Source organism: Solanum tuberosum, unplaced genomic scaffold, assembly GCF_000226075.1.
Source record: "Solanum tuberosum cultivar DM 1-3 516 R44 unplaced genomic scaffold, SolTub_3.0 scf00313, whole genome shotgun sequence".
NCBI lineage: Eukaryota > Viridiplantae > Streptophyta > Magnoliopsida > Solanales > Solanaceae > Solanum > Solanum tuberosum.
Window position 1 is genome coordinate 367,267 of NW_006239248.1, and position 17,893 is coordinate 385,159.

Sequence of the window (17,893 nt, forward strand, 5' to 3'; positions counted from 1 at the left end):
ACCCACACCTCCATAATATTTTATATAAATGATATATGTAAATATGCTTTTAATATACTTGTATTTTGTTTACCTAAAACACATTTTTTTTAGAAAACATTTTTCACGTACCAAACATAGATAAACAAAAGAGTAATTGCCCAAGCGGTATACGTAATTTAACAAGTCTTGTGAATTGATTTTCTTCTCTCTTTTTTTCCCTTGTTTGTTTGTTTGTTTAAAAGAAGGGTTGTGGTACAATAATTCAAAGTAAATTACTTATCGTGTTCAATATGAATGACTATTCGATGTGATGTACAACAGCCACATTAATGCATCTTTCATTTGCTTTGCAACCTCAATAACTTAATTAATAGAGTTAATGTCCCCATCCTTGGCTGTAACATCTAAAACACGAGTGACGAATGATAGGTACTTCTTTATCTTTAATAGAATTGGACTCAACTTGAGAGAAGGTTTGAGCAATTCAAAAGTAGAGAGCTCGAGCACAAGACACTCACCTACCACAATTTGAGTTTCGTTGATCTTCTCAAATAGAAAAGTGTTCGGATCAAAATAACAAGGCTATCATGCAAAAGCTAGTAATTATAAATTTTCATGGCGATATATCAAATGACACATAAAGTTATATTAAAATTCAAAAGATAATTCTGAAGTGACACCCCTATTTGTGCTGACTCAACATGGACCCTTATATTTATACCTATTTTATTTCTCTTGTCCCCACTAGGGGACATGATGCAGCCCGTGAGTTCGTAGCGGGACCAACATAGAAATAAAATGCTATAAAATTAATTATACACAATTATCACATGGAAATGTGCAAAATTGCCTCATAAACTTGATTTTGACAACATAAATACGATTTTAGTCATGTTTCCGTACACCCCGCAATATTATTTAAAATACACCTTTTATGTATTTCGAATCAAATTTAAATTTTTTATCTACAGTAGATATTTGATTCATTTTATATCTTATGGCCAAACGGGAGCCAATAGTTAATTTAGTTGATCTCATCACTGAACAATAATAATAAAAATAGCAATAAGTAATATTTGGGCTAAGAGTAGAATGCAAATGAAAATACTTCATTAAAAAGAACAAAACAAAGAGATAATGAAAATTTTTACATACTACAAGATAAAGTGGCACCAAAAATATATAACATGGAGTTCATGTCATTTTTTTCCTTTTGTCTAATCATTTTATACAATACAAGACTGAACCCCAATTTTCCTCCACACCTAGTTATGATTAGTCTTGTGCTGGTGGTGCTGGCACTCAACAGGAGCAACAGGGAACCTAGCAGTATCCGTGCAATAGTCGTAAACCATATGGTTCGCCCTGACCCAAATCAGCTGATGACTCTGGTGCACATTCAACTCGGACATAACAGGTTCGTCCCACCAGTACTTCTTTTGTCCATTACTGCTGCACCGCCGAGTATTCTCGGCAGATGCAACAGTTGCTGGACACGCACAACCGTTAATCTCAAATCCTTTATAGGATGCTACAAAGGGCGCGTGTGACCAATCTGTCTTAACAAGCCCGCCTTGTGTAGCCCAATCATCTGCATTCCAAATTGAACTATACACACCCATTGGTTGATCCTTGGGGTATGGGATTCCTCTGTGCTCCAAATTCGAATGCACACGAACAGGGGTCTCATCTACCAAGAATCTGTTTTACAACAAATTCAAAAATTAAGTAATCAAGAACAAACATTCAAGCTCGATTCTTGAAAAATTAAACGAATCTTTGTGATTTCAAGAATTAGGATACTTACACAACTTGACGTTGATTCCACATGATCGAATAAGAGTGGAAATCCTTCGATGGATCGAACCAAAGCTTCAATCTTTGTTCTCTGTTACCAACACCATTGACATATACATTTGTCTGTACTGTATATGGTTCACCTGTTGTATTGCCTAAAAACTCAAAATCAAACTCATTGTGGGTTGGTCCATCTGATGACATCTGCATATTATTCACAAGTAAAAACAGAGTCCATAAGATATACTCAATCCAATAGAAAAATGAATTAAATGATTAATTTATTACAATTTAACATGGTTCACAGAACTTGAAATTATGATCCAATGCATGTACTGAAAGATCTGATATAATGTCACACTACTAACATTGTCGGTCATTAGAAATTTCATTACGCCCCTAAATAAGTGTTGTTTTAACAACAAAAAAAAAATTATTCCCAAAATCAGCGTCGTCATTTCAAAAATTCAAGATAAAAACTAGTACTATGTCATTAAAATATACATTCTATTGGCATGAAATAAACTAAAATGACTCAGACGAAGAGATCAATTTTACACTTACATAGAATGCAGTGACAGTTCCAGCAGAGTCACCTTCAACAAGCTTAATCTGAACAGTAACTTTCCCAAACATATATTTGCTCTTAGATTGAAACCCAGTACCTGAAATTACACATAAAAACCAGCAAATAAGCAAAACTACCAAAACAATCTTGAATTTACAACAATACACCATTAAAAAAACTCAAAAAAAAGTACCAGAAAGATGGTCTAATTTCATTCTAAGAATTTCTCCTTCAGTTGTCAAATGATCAAAAGCCCAACTGGGTTGATACAGTTCCTCAAATTTTGCAGAGCTAACCAAACCCACCATAAACAGCATAACAAAACTCAAAGAAACCCAATTAAAACACACCATTTTTTTTTTAATTTTAGAAGAAATTTCAGAGTTTTATGAATTTATCTCTTGTTTAGATTAGATGAAAAGGCAGGTTGAAATGGAGTGCATTTTATAGCAAAAATGAGAAGCCATAGTGCCACGTCAACAAACATTTAAGTTACACGTCATTGTCCACGTAGGACACGATAATCGATGTGTCAGAGGGTAAAAAAATGAAAAATATTATAGCCGTTAGCACTAATTGGCTTAGCTGGAATTAAAAAAAAGTTGGTCCCATGGTGGGGAACAGCACAGTAGGTGTAGTCACTGTTGAGAAAAGGATGAGTACTTGTACTTGACTAATGAGGGATTGACACGTGGAATATTACAGCTGGGTTATGGCAGTGTACAGTTGTCATTAATTTTGGCTGTAGCAGATTTTTTAAAAAAGGGAAATTCTTTTTCCTTTGTAAAAGCTAAGTATTCTATTCGCGTGTAGTGAAAAAAAGACGCTCACTTCTTTTAATTCGTATTTGAAGTGTATATTTGTCGTGCTCATTTAAAGTTGAAAAGATATAAATATCGGTTAGATTCACGTTACAAGACATATTTATGTGTTATGCCTATATTATATTTTGTATGATTAATATCCTTATATTTAGGAGAGATTATAAGGTAAGATATGACGCATTTGCAGATTATTGAGTACATGTTTAGATAAAAAGGTATGGACGTCGCGTATAATGTTAATAGGTGGTGAGAAGTGTTCTTATTCCTACCTTATTCCGATCTTTGGTTGGTTACGACTCGATTGTAGTATTTGTGTAGAGATTCTGAGTATCATATGTGATTTACTGTGTATAGGTGACTGGACCTTATTGTTGATGTTATGATGTCTTGCATATATGCGCTGCACTCTTTTGCTATTAGATGTTTTGTTTTTATTTTGGTTACTACTCTTATTTGCTTGAGTCGGGTTTGGGAGGGGGGAGGGGGGTATTGTGGAAACAAACTATTTACCTTCTAGAGATAATGGTAAGATTGCGTAGTACTCTATTCCTTCCCGATCCCAATTTGTGGAATTTCAGTGGGTTTGTAGTTGTTGTATCCTTATGCTTATTATTTGGAGGTGAAAGGAAAATTTAAAATTTTCAAATTCGAGTTCATTAATTTGTTTGATTCAAAATTAGTTATTCCCAACTTACTCTCTACCGACACTCCTTAATTAATAATTCATAACTTCCTCGAAATAGAGAGTGATTCTTAATAGTATGAATGAATTATGTTACTGAAAATATGATATTAATACTAAAATACTAATCATAGATATTACGATAAGTTAAACGTGTTAGAAGATTTATTACTTTATATATATTGGGAAGCAATCTTTTTTCTAAGGTTGGCCCATGAATAAGAAAGAGTGGAAGGAGGGAAAACAAAATGAGGAACATATGGTGGAATATAATTGAAAACACAATTGCAGCCACGTTACATCATTAATCTCAATTATGTAGTTAATCTCTTAAATTTGCAAATAAATTTCATTTAGTTTCTCAAATTATATGCAATATATTTCGATTGAATATCTAAACATATTATAAAGTGTTTTCTAAACAATTTCGATTTAAAATTTTAAAGTGTGTTTTCTCAAACGTCTATTATATAGATAAGTTGCTCACTTAAATATGTCACATTCATTAATTGTACAAATTAACCTGGATAAGACTTGAAATGTTATCCATGTTCAAATTGGTGTGAACCTGTATATAGACGGCATATTCGATATAATCTACTAATTTATGTAAGGTGAGCTTATAAACACACACACAAACCTTTTGAATATGTGAGAAATATTTTATCATTTGTTTAGACGTTTATTCAAATATCTACAAGAAATTTACTACTACAAAGAATACGTACCATATGTTTTCAAAAATCTATTTTTGAAATTATACGTACTTGATGATAGTGAAGAAGCTTGTGGGGTTGTTGGTTGCTTTTATTCTTTGCATTTGTTTTTGGAATTTGTATAGTGTGATAATGTCAGTGCCAGCTGCAACTTTTTGCCAGGGCGCACTTATCATACTCTTAACATCTTTTTTTTTCTCTCTTTATACTATGCTTTTCTTATTTAAAGCTACTTATATAATTTTGAATCTACAATGCACACTAGATTAGTAAGTATACATTTTAGAGCCTCAACATGCATGTGTCCCATATTACACAACTTGTTTATGTGATAGTATTCGAACTTCGTTCAAAAATTATATGTTATGAATTTAAATGGTAACCCAAACATTGTATTTAACTCACTAAAAAATGAAAGGTAACACATAAATTGGGACGAGGTGAGTATCATTTTCAGTACAAAACGAAGAAATATTCTACAGCTGGATTCTCATATTAGTAAAGAAGCATTCACTAAAAAATGTTTTTTTTGCTAGGGTTTAGTAATTAAATATAAAGGTTATTCAGCGAATTAATTATAATAACAAAATGATAAAGAGGAATGTAGCAGGTGAGATCTGGTTGAGACTTCAGACAGATCCCAGATTATCCTCATGTTGAATGTTTTATTTACTTCAATTTGCAGATAAAACAGTTGTCTTCCAATAAGTAATAGTAATATATTTCTAATCGAATCTCTCAAAGAATGTATCCTCTGTATAGGTTGTTTCGTTTCTGAATAAGGTGAGATATCTTAAAATTAAATTTATGTTTATTTAATTGAAGATATAATTTATCTCGCGATAAATTGATATTTCAAACTTAGTATTATTTTATTTCATTCAAAAGATGAATAAATTATTTAGAAATAACTTTGTCAGCGAATCAAACGATGCAGATGATATTATTTTGGATATGTTACCATCAATAAGTTTTTTTGGATGGTAAAAATGAATTTCCATAATTGAAATTGCTTTGTTCACCGAAAGAAATGTACTGTTTGATTGGTGTTGTGTCAAATCTTCATAATTGAATTGCTCTTTTCATTGAAACAAAGAGAATAATTTTTTATCCTTTTTATTTTTTGGGTTTTCGATAAAGGAGCACTGAGTTGATGGATGTATTTTATGAACTTTATTTCTTTAATCTTTTTGGCATTCAATTGATTTAGAAAATTGACAATCAAGTTGAAAGGAAGAAGTCCAGCTACCAAACTATCCCTAATAATTGTATATATATATTTTTTTTAATCATATTAGTATGAGAAAGATTGCAACTTAAAGTATTTAGATGAGTCCAGATGCAATCAAGTACGTCCAGTTTCATGTATCTGAGGATATGTGTCAAATTTGTTTTAAATATATTGTATCCAAGTGAATTTGTATGTAGATGGGATACATAACAAATCTCGTTTACTTCCCTCGTCATATGCGAATCACACCAGATATATGTATCTAGTATGATTCACATATATCTGAAATACATAAAAAAATCTCACTCGCCTCTCTCTCTATTTTAGTGTATATGGTAGCAAAAATACTTGTATCTAAGTGAATCTTTCTCAATATATGATAGAAAACTCTTAATTAGTGATAAGATATTTAATATTTTGAAAGTATAAATAATAATAATAATAATAATATATATGGCAGTGAAGTACGTCTAATTACTACGTAGTTTCTCCTTCTTTTTTTCCTTTTCTATATTTGATAAATTTCTAGTTCTAAATAAATATGTTTCAAATATGAATTTGTTTTTTCTATATTCGATAACTTTCTAATTCCAACAATTTAGATGATATGTTTATAAATGACATTTTTGTACCATAAATAACTTTAATTAAATATTACAACATTTAAAGTAAAATTTTACTTATTAGAATTAGTGGAGAAATTTCACGAAGGGTGTCCAAGTGCTGAAGTGGACCTGCTCTTCTTAAAAAGTGAAAAAAATTTGCTACTAGTGAGATTTGAACACATGAACACTTTAAGTTCGTATGTATTTTTACTTTTTCAAGGCGTCTGAACCAATAAGCTACATTACATTATTGTATCAAAAGTGTCCAAAATATGTTATTTAGCCAATTTATTTATCATTTTACTTATATATACTGACATAAGGGTGGCTACGCCACTGAATTTAAAATTTTATATCTAATCAAAATAAGATAGTTATAAATGAATACGCAGAGAGTAAGTAATTTGTTTGGAGAGAGAACTTAATTAATTAGCGCATGGGTTGACGAAAGGTTTTAAGAAGACATAAAGAAAGCTAAAAAGTGGGACACAAAGTCCATTCTAGTCCTCTTATATAATTTAGGCTACATATTTTTTTTTTAAATAATAAATGAAAGGAAATGGTTAGGTTTTTTTACAATAGTACATATTTTATTTTATTAAATGAGTTTTATGTCTTCCATGCTACGATTCCTTGCTGTCCAAATTTAGTGTCGATATAGGTTAGGAAGCTGGACAATAATAGCTTCTTAATGTAAAGTTAAAATCGAATGTTACCGCAAGAAAAGAAGTGGCATTTGAAAAGTGTCCCGAGTCCGAATAGAGTCTGATTAAATTCAGATCGCACATTGTATAGGGTTCATTCGAAAATGACGCTTCCAACATGATTTTCTCTATATCCAAAACTCGAATTTGAGACCTCTGATTTCCATTATTATACATAACTAATCCTCCATATGACTTAATAACATTGAGTGATGTGTCAACTTCAAAGTTGCTGGCAGAGCATGCCCAAATTGTTATGGGGGTGTATGGGCTTCTGATTCAATGCCCAAATTGTCAAAGGCTTAACTTGTTTTCATTATAAAAGGTACACTACTTTTCAATGTAACATAATTACCATTCAAACGATTTAATTTTTTGAAGGACAGTACAATGTATTAGCTTGGTCATTTTCTAGTGGAATTTTTTTTAAAACGAAAAATTGGGGTGGAGTTAGGGAAATGGGAGAGAGGATTACAATGTGAGAAATCGAACGCTCACAAAATAGGTGAGAGTTCAGATAATCAACTAATTAAGTTACTAAAATTCTCTACTAATAGAAAAATAATTGAAAGAATATTTCGAACTTTATATTTGGTTGAACACATACATAACCTAAAGTTGATCCAAAATTTTATTTGGACACATCAATTAAATTACATTTTAATTTCATACTCAATTAACAAAAAAATAAAGTATAATACACTTGTTGTTGACGTAGGAAAACAATAAAATAACTTATTACATGCGATGTTTTTCGTTTATTAAAAAGGAAATATATTTTAAAAATTAAAATGAAACTCAAAAAACTTCACATCTTCTAAATAGACAAACAAAAATTTGGAAAAAAAATTGCACTTGGAATTTATTTTGTAACTTTTAGGCTTTTATGATTTTTTTGTTACTTTTTTTTGCCTTTTCACACGCATGTTTGTTGTGAATTCGCATAACTCATCAAGTCAATATAATGTGTCATGACATAGTTAAACCCTAATACAAGTGCTTCAAATACAAATTCAATTTAAAGTATCAATATATATGTTTTTCAATATCGATGGTATTCAAATTTACTCTACGACAACCCACAAAATTTAATGTAGTGGTTAATAGTGATAGGTCATTGAATCTATAGAAATCTACTCTCTTCTCTAGGATGCACAAAATTTAACACTCAATATTTTTCATCGTCAACCGATATGGTGTAACGGATGAGATTGTTTTTTTTCTTAACTATTCGATCGTCTACTTTTAATTGTCATGTTGCGTTTTTCAAAAGTCAATTTGATTAATTTTCAAAGTTAAATTAGATTACATTAATTCGATATTTTACACAAAAAAGTTTATATATTCAAAAACTATACGAAAAGTACTATAAATTCCAACTTTTTACATATCAATATGATAAAAAATACGTCGTAAAATGTTACTCAAAGTTTCTACTCCCTCTGTCCCTCATTACTTGTCAACTTTTGAATTGACACACCTATTAAGAAAAACAATAATTGACATAGTGATTTTACCATTTTATCCCTCTTTATTATGAAGTGGGTGAATAAAAGTTTAAGCTTTTCAAAAAGTTCTACCTTTTTCAAAGTAGTTAATCGATGTAATAATAGGTAGAAAAAATTGTCCTTTCTTAATTTATCAAAATGGACAAGTAATTAAGGACAACTATAAAAGGAAAAGTGGACAAGTAATTAGGGACATAGAGAGTATTGTTTGACTCTAAAAAAAGGAAACTATGACAATTAAAAATGGATGGAGGTAGTAGAAGTTTCTGGTTCGATCACTGAATATAGAAAAATCTTTGATAGAAAGTGCTTCCCCCCTTCTTTCCAAATAAAGCCCTACACGACACGTATACAGAATAATCGAGCTCCAATACGAATAATAAACGGTGAATGAAATTTTGGAACTTGAATTGGGTTGGGAGAAGGAAGAAGTTTGTCCATTGGGGAAAAGAGTAGAGAGGAAGGCAAGTGACGTGAGAAATGTGAAAAGAGGAGAAGGCACACATCTTAATGTCAAACATGTCTTATCGATCTCTGCAGAAATCAGTAAAAATCCAACAAGTAACTTGTGCACCATCAACCACTCATACTTACTACATATAGTAACTCTATTATTGGACCCATTCTTTCATTGGGTTTATATTACTCCCTCCGTTCCATTTTACATGAGGTACTTTAACTCGGCACGAAATTTAAGAAAAGAAGAAAGACTTTTAAAATTTGTGATCTAAAATGAATGATAAAAATTTGTGTGGCTGTAAATCATTTCACTAAGGGTAAAATGGACATTTTATAGTTAAATTATTACTTAATATAGAAATGTATCATTCTTTTTTAGATTGACTAAAAAGGAAAGTAAGTCATATAAATTAGACAGAGAGAGTACTAAGTTTACTTTTACTTGTCTATGATAACTACTCTCTCTATCTTATTTACTAGTCAACTTTTAAATTGACATATCTATTACTCCCTCCGTCCTATTTTATATGATGTACTTTGATTTGCCACAAACTTTAAGAAAAATGGAAAGACTTTTAAAATTTAGTGAATCTAAAATGAATGATAAAAATTTTGTGTGGCTGTAAATCATTTCACTAAGGGTAAAATGGACATTTTATAGTTAAATTATTACTTAATATAGAAATGTATCATTCTTTTTTAGATTGACTAAAAGGAAAGTAAGTCATATAAATTGGGACAGAGGGAGTAATAAAAATCAATAATTGACATATTGAATTTACCTTTTATCTATATTAATTATGAAGTTGATAAATTAAAAAAACTTAAAATTTTTAAGAAATTCTACATTTTTCAAAGTAATTAATAGAGGATATAATGGGTAAAATAAATTTGTCCTTTCTTTGATTCGTCAAAATGAATAAGTAATTAGAGACAAAGTAGAAAGAAAAGTGAACAAATAATTAAAAAGAGAGAAGTAGTAACTTTTAGCATATCAATAAAAAGATAATTTTTTAATTTGTGTTTTACCTTTCAACATAAATAACTTATTTTCCAAATTATATTAAAAGTATACGTCAATAACACATATAATATGATTGTTTATTAAGAAATGTGCAAAACTTAAAGTGGTAAAATAAAAATAATCAGAGGGAGTAATATGACTACTATAATTATGGGTGGAACTATAGTAATGTAAAAATTGTCAGTCGAACATTATTCATCGAAAATTACTGTATGTATAGATCAAATGTTACTTAATGTTTGTGTATATAACATTTTGAATACTCTTTGACGCCATAGAGAGTGACAACTCTGTGGCAAGACTGTGCATGAAGTTGGATGCTTAGCTTCTTTCCCCTTGTCCCACATATTTATTCATATTATTTATGGCTTGCCTTTTTTACTTTAAAATTGGGCCTAAGTTTTTTTTTAATTACATATTATTTTATATTTGATTTTAATAATTTTGTTGTGAATTAAAAAAAATATTAGTATTTATAGTTTGAATACTGTTCATAAAATTTCTAACAATGCCAAACTAAACAACTCATCAGGCCATCACCCAACCCTTTTTTTATTTGTGCTTCTCAATATTCATTCAATAATTCGAAATTTATAATTCCTTCGGACTAACCTGAATTCTTTATACTAAAAATTTCTTTTATTTTGAAATTAAAACAAATCCGTCTAACATGTGTTATTCTAACAATCAACGACGAGCACCTTAATATACAATCACTCAAAGGAGTTCAAGTCTTTCATAAATAAACTACGAGGTGCTTGTACATAGTACATTTTCATAAAATATTTGTAAAAAGCATGGCAAATAATTCAAATCAGAGAAAACAATAGCTAAACTAATTAGATCTTTAATAGTAACATAATTCTTTTAATTTTTCAAAATGTAAGTTAAAGAAAGGACAAGTAAAAAAAAACGGAAGGAGTCATTTTACTTTATAAGTGCATTAGAGTTTGGAGATTTGAGAAGACATAGAAAGTCCCAAATGTAACACGTGATAAAAAGACGGCTTTTTCATGGAAAACCAAATATCTATACAATGCACGTGAGGCTGTTGAATTTTATGCACCCATATATGCACAGCAATACACTACTCTCTTCCGTCAGTAACAAAGATTTTCACATATTGTGTTATTGATCGATCAGGGTTATGGTGGAATAATAAGTATTTTTTTATTTTTAATTAAATGGTCTCGAGGTTGAATTCTCATGGATATGGAATTGTCTTTGTGTTAGAAAGCGTTTTATCAATGTGGGACTTTCTGGTGCGAATCTAAATTTAATCGAGCACCAATATCACTAGAGGCGGAGCCAGTATTATGAGTTTGGAGGTTCTAAATTTCCAATAAGGAAATGCAGCTCAACTTTAACGATTATTATATACATAATTTTTTTTTTATATAAAAAAAGGAATCTAGAGTGTCCAAGCAACACACAGTCACACACCCTGAAATTGGTAATGAGCCTAATCTTGTTGGATATAGCTTCTTGGGCCAGCCCATAATTAGAGTGTTCTGGCCCACAGGAGATGTCGAATGAAGCTGAAATGGGCCTAATGTTCGTTGAATGTAACTTCAGCCCACAGTAAATATTGAACCAGGAAATACATAGGGAAAATTGTATAAAATAGCAAATTATTAATTCAAATTAAATGTTATAGTCATAGTTTATTTTATTTGTAATTCACAGCAAACATTCCATTTTTTCCATCTGATTTGGTATACAATTAGCCATTTTATACATTTAGGTATAAAATGTGTTTTGTGTTTGTATAAAGCGAGAGAAAAGTGTATATACAAATACATATAGTTTCGTCATATACACTTATAATTATATATCTGATTTGGTATACAATTAACCATTTTTGGTATACAATTAGCCATTTTATACATTTCGGTATAAAATGTTTGTGTTTGTATAAAGCGAGAGAAAAGTGTTTATACAAATACAAATACATATAGTTTCGTCATATACACTTATAATTATACAAATTATAATGTATAAATGAATTTATACAAAACTGAACAATTTGTATAAAATTAGATTTATCTAAGAATTATACAAATCAAAAGCTCCATAGCAAACATAAAATTTGCTATGGAACGCAATTATGCAAACATATATGTGAAAGTTGCTCAAATACATATGTTGTTGGAACAATGGAAATTAAAACACCAGTTTTATTATGTATGCTCTCTCTTTCTTAGAATGCCTTGCCCGGTTCACTGGACTACTGGCTTATCAAGCTCTTATCCAGTGCTCTTGTCGCACATTTGGAGGGCAGAACGCTCATTTATCCGATTTTTCTCTACTCTCCTGTTACTATAGCCATGAGCGATTTATATCTCCAACTCACAAGTCACAATTATAGTTTGTGATCAATTTTGAATATGATATAACATATGTTTGATAATAAGAGTGTGATAAACAATAAATGAGAAATTTAAATTAAATTATTTTCAAATCTATAAATGATTCATTCTTTTCTATATGAACTAGCTAGTAATGAAATAGTGTCATGTAAAATGATTTTGAATACACAAATAAGTATTGTTTCTTAATTCTTAACATTTAAGTATACAACTGCTAATATAGGATTTTCACTTAGGAGTTTGAAAAATAACAATGTGGTGTCTAGGATTTAAACTTGAAATCTCAAAATAAATTTACAACCTCCTAAATGGTTTAGTCAATCTCTTGTTTTATGTTCTAAGGATTGAATTCAAAATCTATATATACGTAAAATAAAAAAAGTAAAAAAACTCATCTTAAATATACATAAATATAATATAATTTTTTATCGAGTAATTTGGGTGAACACCCTCCCGACCCCTATATACCCCCTCCAAACATGGATGAGGAGGAAAATCGAAGTAATTTGTTTTAGCAAAAATTAGTTTAGTATTCTTTCCAACACCAGCAAAACGAAACATCTTCATAATTAAACCACAAATATCATAAATCAACTTGCATCATCTCTTTTTTAAAGTCTAAGAAGTACATTTTAAAGTCTCATAATTTTTCCTTATAACAACCTCAAGCTGGAATATATTTTGGAATACAAAAATGTTCAATTAACTATAAGATTCTAACTAATTTGATCTTTGCTGTAATATTTGATTTTATGTATCGAAGTACTATCTGATGTTTACCTTTTTAATTAGATTAAATATTAGAGGTGAGACTCATCTCCCAAGGTAAGTCAATTAAAAAGAGGTTGATGACAGTTTAGGTAATGTTAATAACGGCTTTATGACGCCTTAACCCTGTTGGTCGGTTCTGTAGGGAATAATGTTTTATTTTAAATTACGATTATCAGTAACAATATTCGCTCTATGAATTAAATTTATTAAACAATGTCGTGGATTTTAGACTCTACGTCTGTTTATTTTTATTTGTTCACTTTGAAATTTGTACGTCACCAAAATAGCATATTAATATGAATATTTTAACATAATATTCATATTAATTGATATTTAATACTAGGTGTTGAAAAAATAATCTGAAAAATAAGTAATTAATTTTACATTAAAGCATGGGAAAAAATAATTTTCCTTTCTTGGTATAGTAAAAGTGATAAGTAAAAGTGGAAAAAAAAAATCTATTTTAGAATAGTGGATAAGTAAAAGTGAATAGAAAGAGTAAAATTCATTTTAAGTTACTCTACCAGTACTTTTACTCCCTCATGTCTATTTTAGTTAGCGCTTATTAAGAATAATCGATTAAAAATAGTTATATTAATTTTCACTAACCTTATTCAATATATGTGGAAAGAGATTAATATAGTAAAGAAAGAATAGTATTAAATTGAAATAAAAAAATATATATAAGGACCTTTTGAATAAATGTATTTTTTAATGGGTGTGAAGGAAAAAAAATATAGCAAGTTAAAATATATAAGGATGCAGATGTTTAACAGAGATTTTATATGGTTTATATGCCAATTATTAACAATGTTAATCCTTAATTAATCTGCATGGCAACTACTAAGTTGACTTCATTATAACTACGTGACGGTAAAGATTCTTCTAAGTTCTTGTACGACTAACTATATAATAAGGAAAATAATTGAGTTAGGTAAGAAAGAGTTACTAGAAAAAAGAAGAAGGGGGATGACGGAGTCAGGATTTTCAATATGGGGGTTCAAAATCTGTAGAAATAGACACACGAAATAGTCGAAGGGGGTTCAATATCTACTATATATACATAAAAAAAAAGGGGGAGGGGTAAGAAAAGAGTTAAAAGTTACGTGTTTTAAAATAATACGGTATTTTATTTTGTAGTGAAAAAAGACTCTATTTTTAGTAGTGTCCCAACTCACTAAACTTTATATTCCATTATATAGTACAATATAAAATTATATTTTCATAGACATTAAAGTAATTTAATTTTACATATTATAATAGTAAAGTACTGAATCTTTCCTGCTAATAACAACAAAACTACCGATCAAGGTGAATTTAATGTTATACTATGGGAAATTTAGAAGTTGTTAGTTACTTTAATGTGACAAATTAAAATAGTTTCGTGACTTTACTATCACGTTAAAAATGAAGTTCATTAATCATACACGAAAACAAACCTAAGTTCTGAGTTAAATATTTAGACTTTCAAAGACCCCATGACAATATTAATCGTCTAATCAAGTAAGCTCACTTACTTTATGGATACCATCAACCATAGTATGAGACAAATATCCACAGCCAGTTTTCACACTTTGTTCAGAAAAGTCTGTTTTTTTCAAAATTCCTTTTGCTGGCTGTTCTGCCCCCTCCAACAAATGCAGTGGGGTTGGGTAAGAATATCAATATGAAAAATTCAGTTTTTTGATAGAAACTTCTCATCTTTATGTAGTAAGAGATTCTTTTACTTGTTTTATAGACAATTTTTACAACTAGCATCATGCCATTGTCTCATTATGAGAATGAAATGGAAAGTGACTTTACCTTATCATCCTTCTGCCACAAATCTCAGGGAATTATCAGATTTTTTTTACTTTTATGCCTCAAATTATAATTCAGCTTTTCAATTGTTCTTAATTCCTTTTTCCATACCTATATGCTCAAATACTTTCTGATTAGTCCTAATCATTCTACTATTGGCAGCCAGAAAAAAGTAAATGGTGGGGGTAAAAGTAGTATGTACTCCCTCCTCCCGACTTTATATGTCATGGTTTGACTTGTCACAGATTTTAAGAAAGGTTTTTGAAATTTGTCGTCTAAAATAAGTGTCATATTATGTGGCTGTAAATCATTTCATTAAAAGTAAAACTGACATTTTAATGTAAATTTGTTACTAAATATAGAAATATATCATTACTTTTGAAATTGACTAATAAAAAAAGTGAATCATATAAAATGGGACAGCTAGAGTAGTAGTTATAGTACACTTTGCTATTTACATACAACATTTCAAAAAATATAAATATTGATAAAGTAAATAAATCAAGAACATAGCCTAGGTAATGATCTAGCATTATTATGGCTTGATATTCTTGATTTCAACATCTTTGCCATTTGATTTTGCATTTTCCTACAAGCTTTTTCCAATTCTAGTACTCTCCATTGCATGCCTTGTAAATGTTCTTTGAGCTTCTCATTCTCTGTTGAAAGATCTAGCTTTCCTGCGTATAGCACGATTTGTTGATCTTCATGTCCTGGACTTCCTGTTTCCACGAAACTACAAGGCGAATCGAGGTATGGACTGGCTTGATTGGTTTCTTGAAGTAAGCTTTTGAGCTTTACTTGCTGAGTTATGAGTGCTTGTCCAGCAGATTTTGAAGGGAACTTTTTGTTACAAGCAAGGTGGCTACAAGCCTCAGATGACAGCTTCTCGTAGCTCAGTCCACTACATACTTTCATCTTTTCCTCTTCGGATAACCCTGAATGGACCTGCAATTTGTCATCGATGATCAACGTTTGACAAATCATCTAAATATCGAAACAATGACTAAATAATTTGCCATAATCTTGAACATGTGAAGTAATGAATTAATGTGTTTGTATCAGTCTAAATAAGCATCAAAATGCAAAGAAACAAGTGATGAATTGAAGGCCTCTTAAGGAGAATCGAAAAAGGCATACCTCGAGATACATAACTGTGGCATGGTATATTGCATCATATGAGTCCCTAGCAGACTCGGGGAGCGACCTGACCAGGGCAAGGAACTTGGAAGGTTTTAGGCATGGATCAGGAGCTACTTCTGCTATGTACAAGTCCATCAAGCTAGCAACTTTCCTCAATCGAGTTAACGGAACACAACATGCCCCTTTGCTGATGAATGATTTCAATAACCTAAGAACTAAATTTACATCATATAAATAACTCGATCCAACAGGTGACGGGAGCAGGAGGTTATCCAAAGTCGCTTGATCCAACTGGAAGCCAATCATGCTCTCTAACTTGTTCCTGGAGCACTTGCTTATCTTTAAATTCAGAGTAATTCGAAGCATTCCAAATAAGGTTTTGAAGGAAATGCAGCTTAAATCTAGCAAATGAAGCATCTCAATAACAGTCTCCATGGTCTTGCATTTCTCGTCCATCGTTTTGGCCGCTGAAAATCTTGATTTTTGGTAATAGAACAGGAACTTACTAAGAATCCCATGGTCAAGGTTTTTGGATACCATTTGCTTTACCAAAGTTTCTATCAAAAAGGGCTCAAAAGAAGCAAGATCCTCAAACCACCATGTTGCCCGAAATGCACTATTTCTCAAGCTCTCTGTACTTTTCGTATCACATGACAACCGAAATCCAGAGCTGTCAGCAGAAGAAGTTGACGGACAAGGGCTGGTTTCACACGAAGACGCAACCCTCCCAATAAGAGAATCCAGATATTTATCAATTACACCGGAAGAGCTTGCCACAGGCATCAAATTTTGACACAATCTTAGAGCATCAAGAAGCTCAGACCAAGTCCAATACCTAATGTCTTCGAGCGATTTCTCAGTTAGTTCAAACAGATTTTGGTTCCCGGATACAGACTTCTCCATTTCCATATAAGAGGCAGCACAATATAGAGTTGAAACATTAATAGAATTTATCTCAACCTTCCCTTTGCTGTAACAAAATCTTGTAATTAGCTCAAAACTCTCAGCTCCACCAGGAAAGTCATGAAATATCACCTTTAGATAACGCGTCCCTCGTTTCGATTTTCCTATCAATTTGTTTATTCTCCCTGAATACGAACATATAACCTTCTGCATAAATTTACAACAAAACACAATCAAATAACGAAACTAGCATATTCAACAAACCAAGAATGATACTCAATACTTATTTAGGGACCATCTTAAGTATTTAATAAACTTACATTAGTAATCATTCAATCACTTTCATATTTTAAGATATAAGAACATTATCAAGGGCATTAATTAAAATCACAAAAAGCAAAAACTTAATTGAATAATGTAAAAGAATTTCCTAAAGAATGATGACAGGTCGTTATACTAAAATTAAATTGAGGAAAAAAAGTTTGTGATATACCAGCAAAGTAGGGAAAGCATAGTAATGAGTTGATTTGAGAGCAAGCTTTTTGGGCACTCTAGAAAGATGTGAAAGAAGCAAAATTTGGGCCAAGAACATTTAAACCTCATAATAATAATAATGGAAAAAGGCATAAATTCCCCACTAAACTTGTCTCGAAAAATCAGTTACATATTAAAACTATCATGATGACCTATTACACACCTGATCTTGTTTAAAGTAACGAGGGCAATTTTGCATCATCAATAATAAATGAGTGGAAACATACAAAAAAAAAAAAAAAAAAGGGGCGGGGGGGGGTCAAAAAAAAAAAA

General features: G+C 30.6%; 2 protein-coding genes across 2 annotated transcripts in view; both read right to left on the reverse strand.

Moving 5' to 3' along the window:
* Nucleotides 1–1,070: 1,070 nt before the first annotated feature.
* LOC102603337 (xyloglucan endotransglucosylase/hydrolase protein 9) lies at nucleotides 1,071–2,757 on the reverse strand. Its single transcript, XM_006360486.1, has 4 exons — nucleotides 2,541–2,757; nucleotides 2,344–2,444; nucleotides 1,790–1,983; nucleotides 1,071–1,683 (listed from the first exon to the last, which is right to left on the reverse strand). The coding sequence occupies exons 1-4, from the start codon at nucleotides 2,698–2,700 to the stop codon at nucleotides 1,248–1,250; spliced, it is 891 nt and encodes a 296-aa protein (XP_006360548.1). The 5' UTR covers nucleotides 2,701–2,757; the 3' UTR covers nucleotides 1,071–1,247.
* A 12,669-nt stretch (nucleotides 2,758–15,426) lies between these two features.
* LOC102603675 (BTB/POZ domain-containing protein At3g22104) overlaps nucleotides 15,427–17,893 on the reverse strand; it is a 3,843-nt gene continuing 1,376 nt past the window's right edge. The window contains exons 2-3 of the mRNA XM_006360487.2: nucleotides 16,181–17,293; nucleotides 15,427–15,988 (exon numbers count right to left, since the gene is read on the reverse strand). Of these exons, the coding sequence (XP_006360549.1) occupies nucleotides 15,542–15,988; nucleotides 16,181–17,293 (1,560 nt within the window). The 3' untranslated portion in view covers nucleotides 15,427–15,541. The remainder of the gene's footprint in view (nucleotides 15,989–16,180; nucleotides 17,294–17,893) is intronic.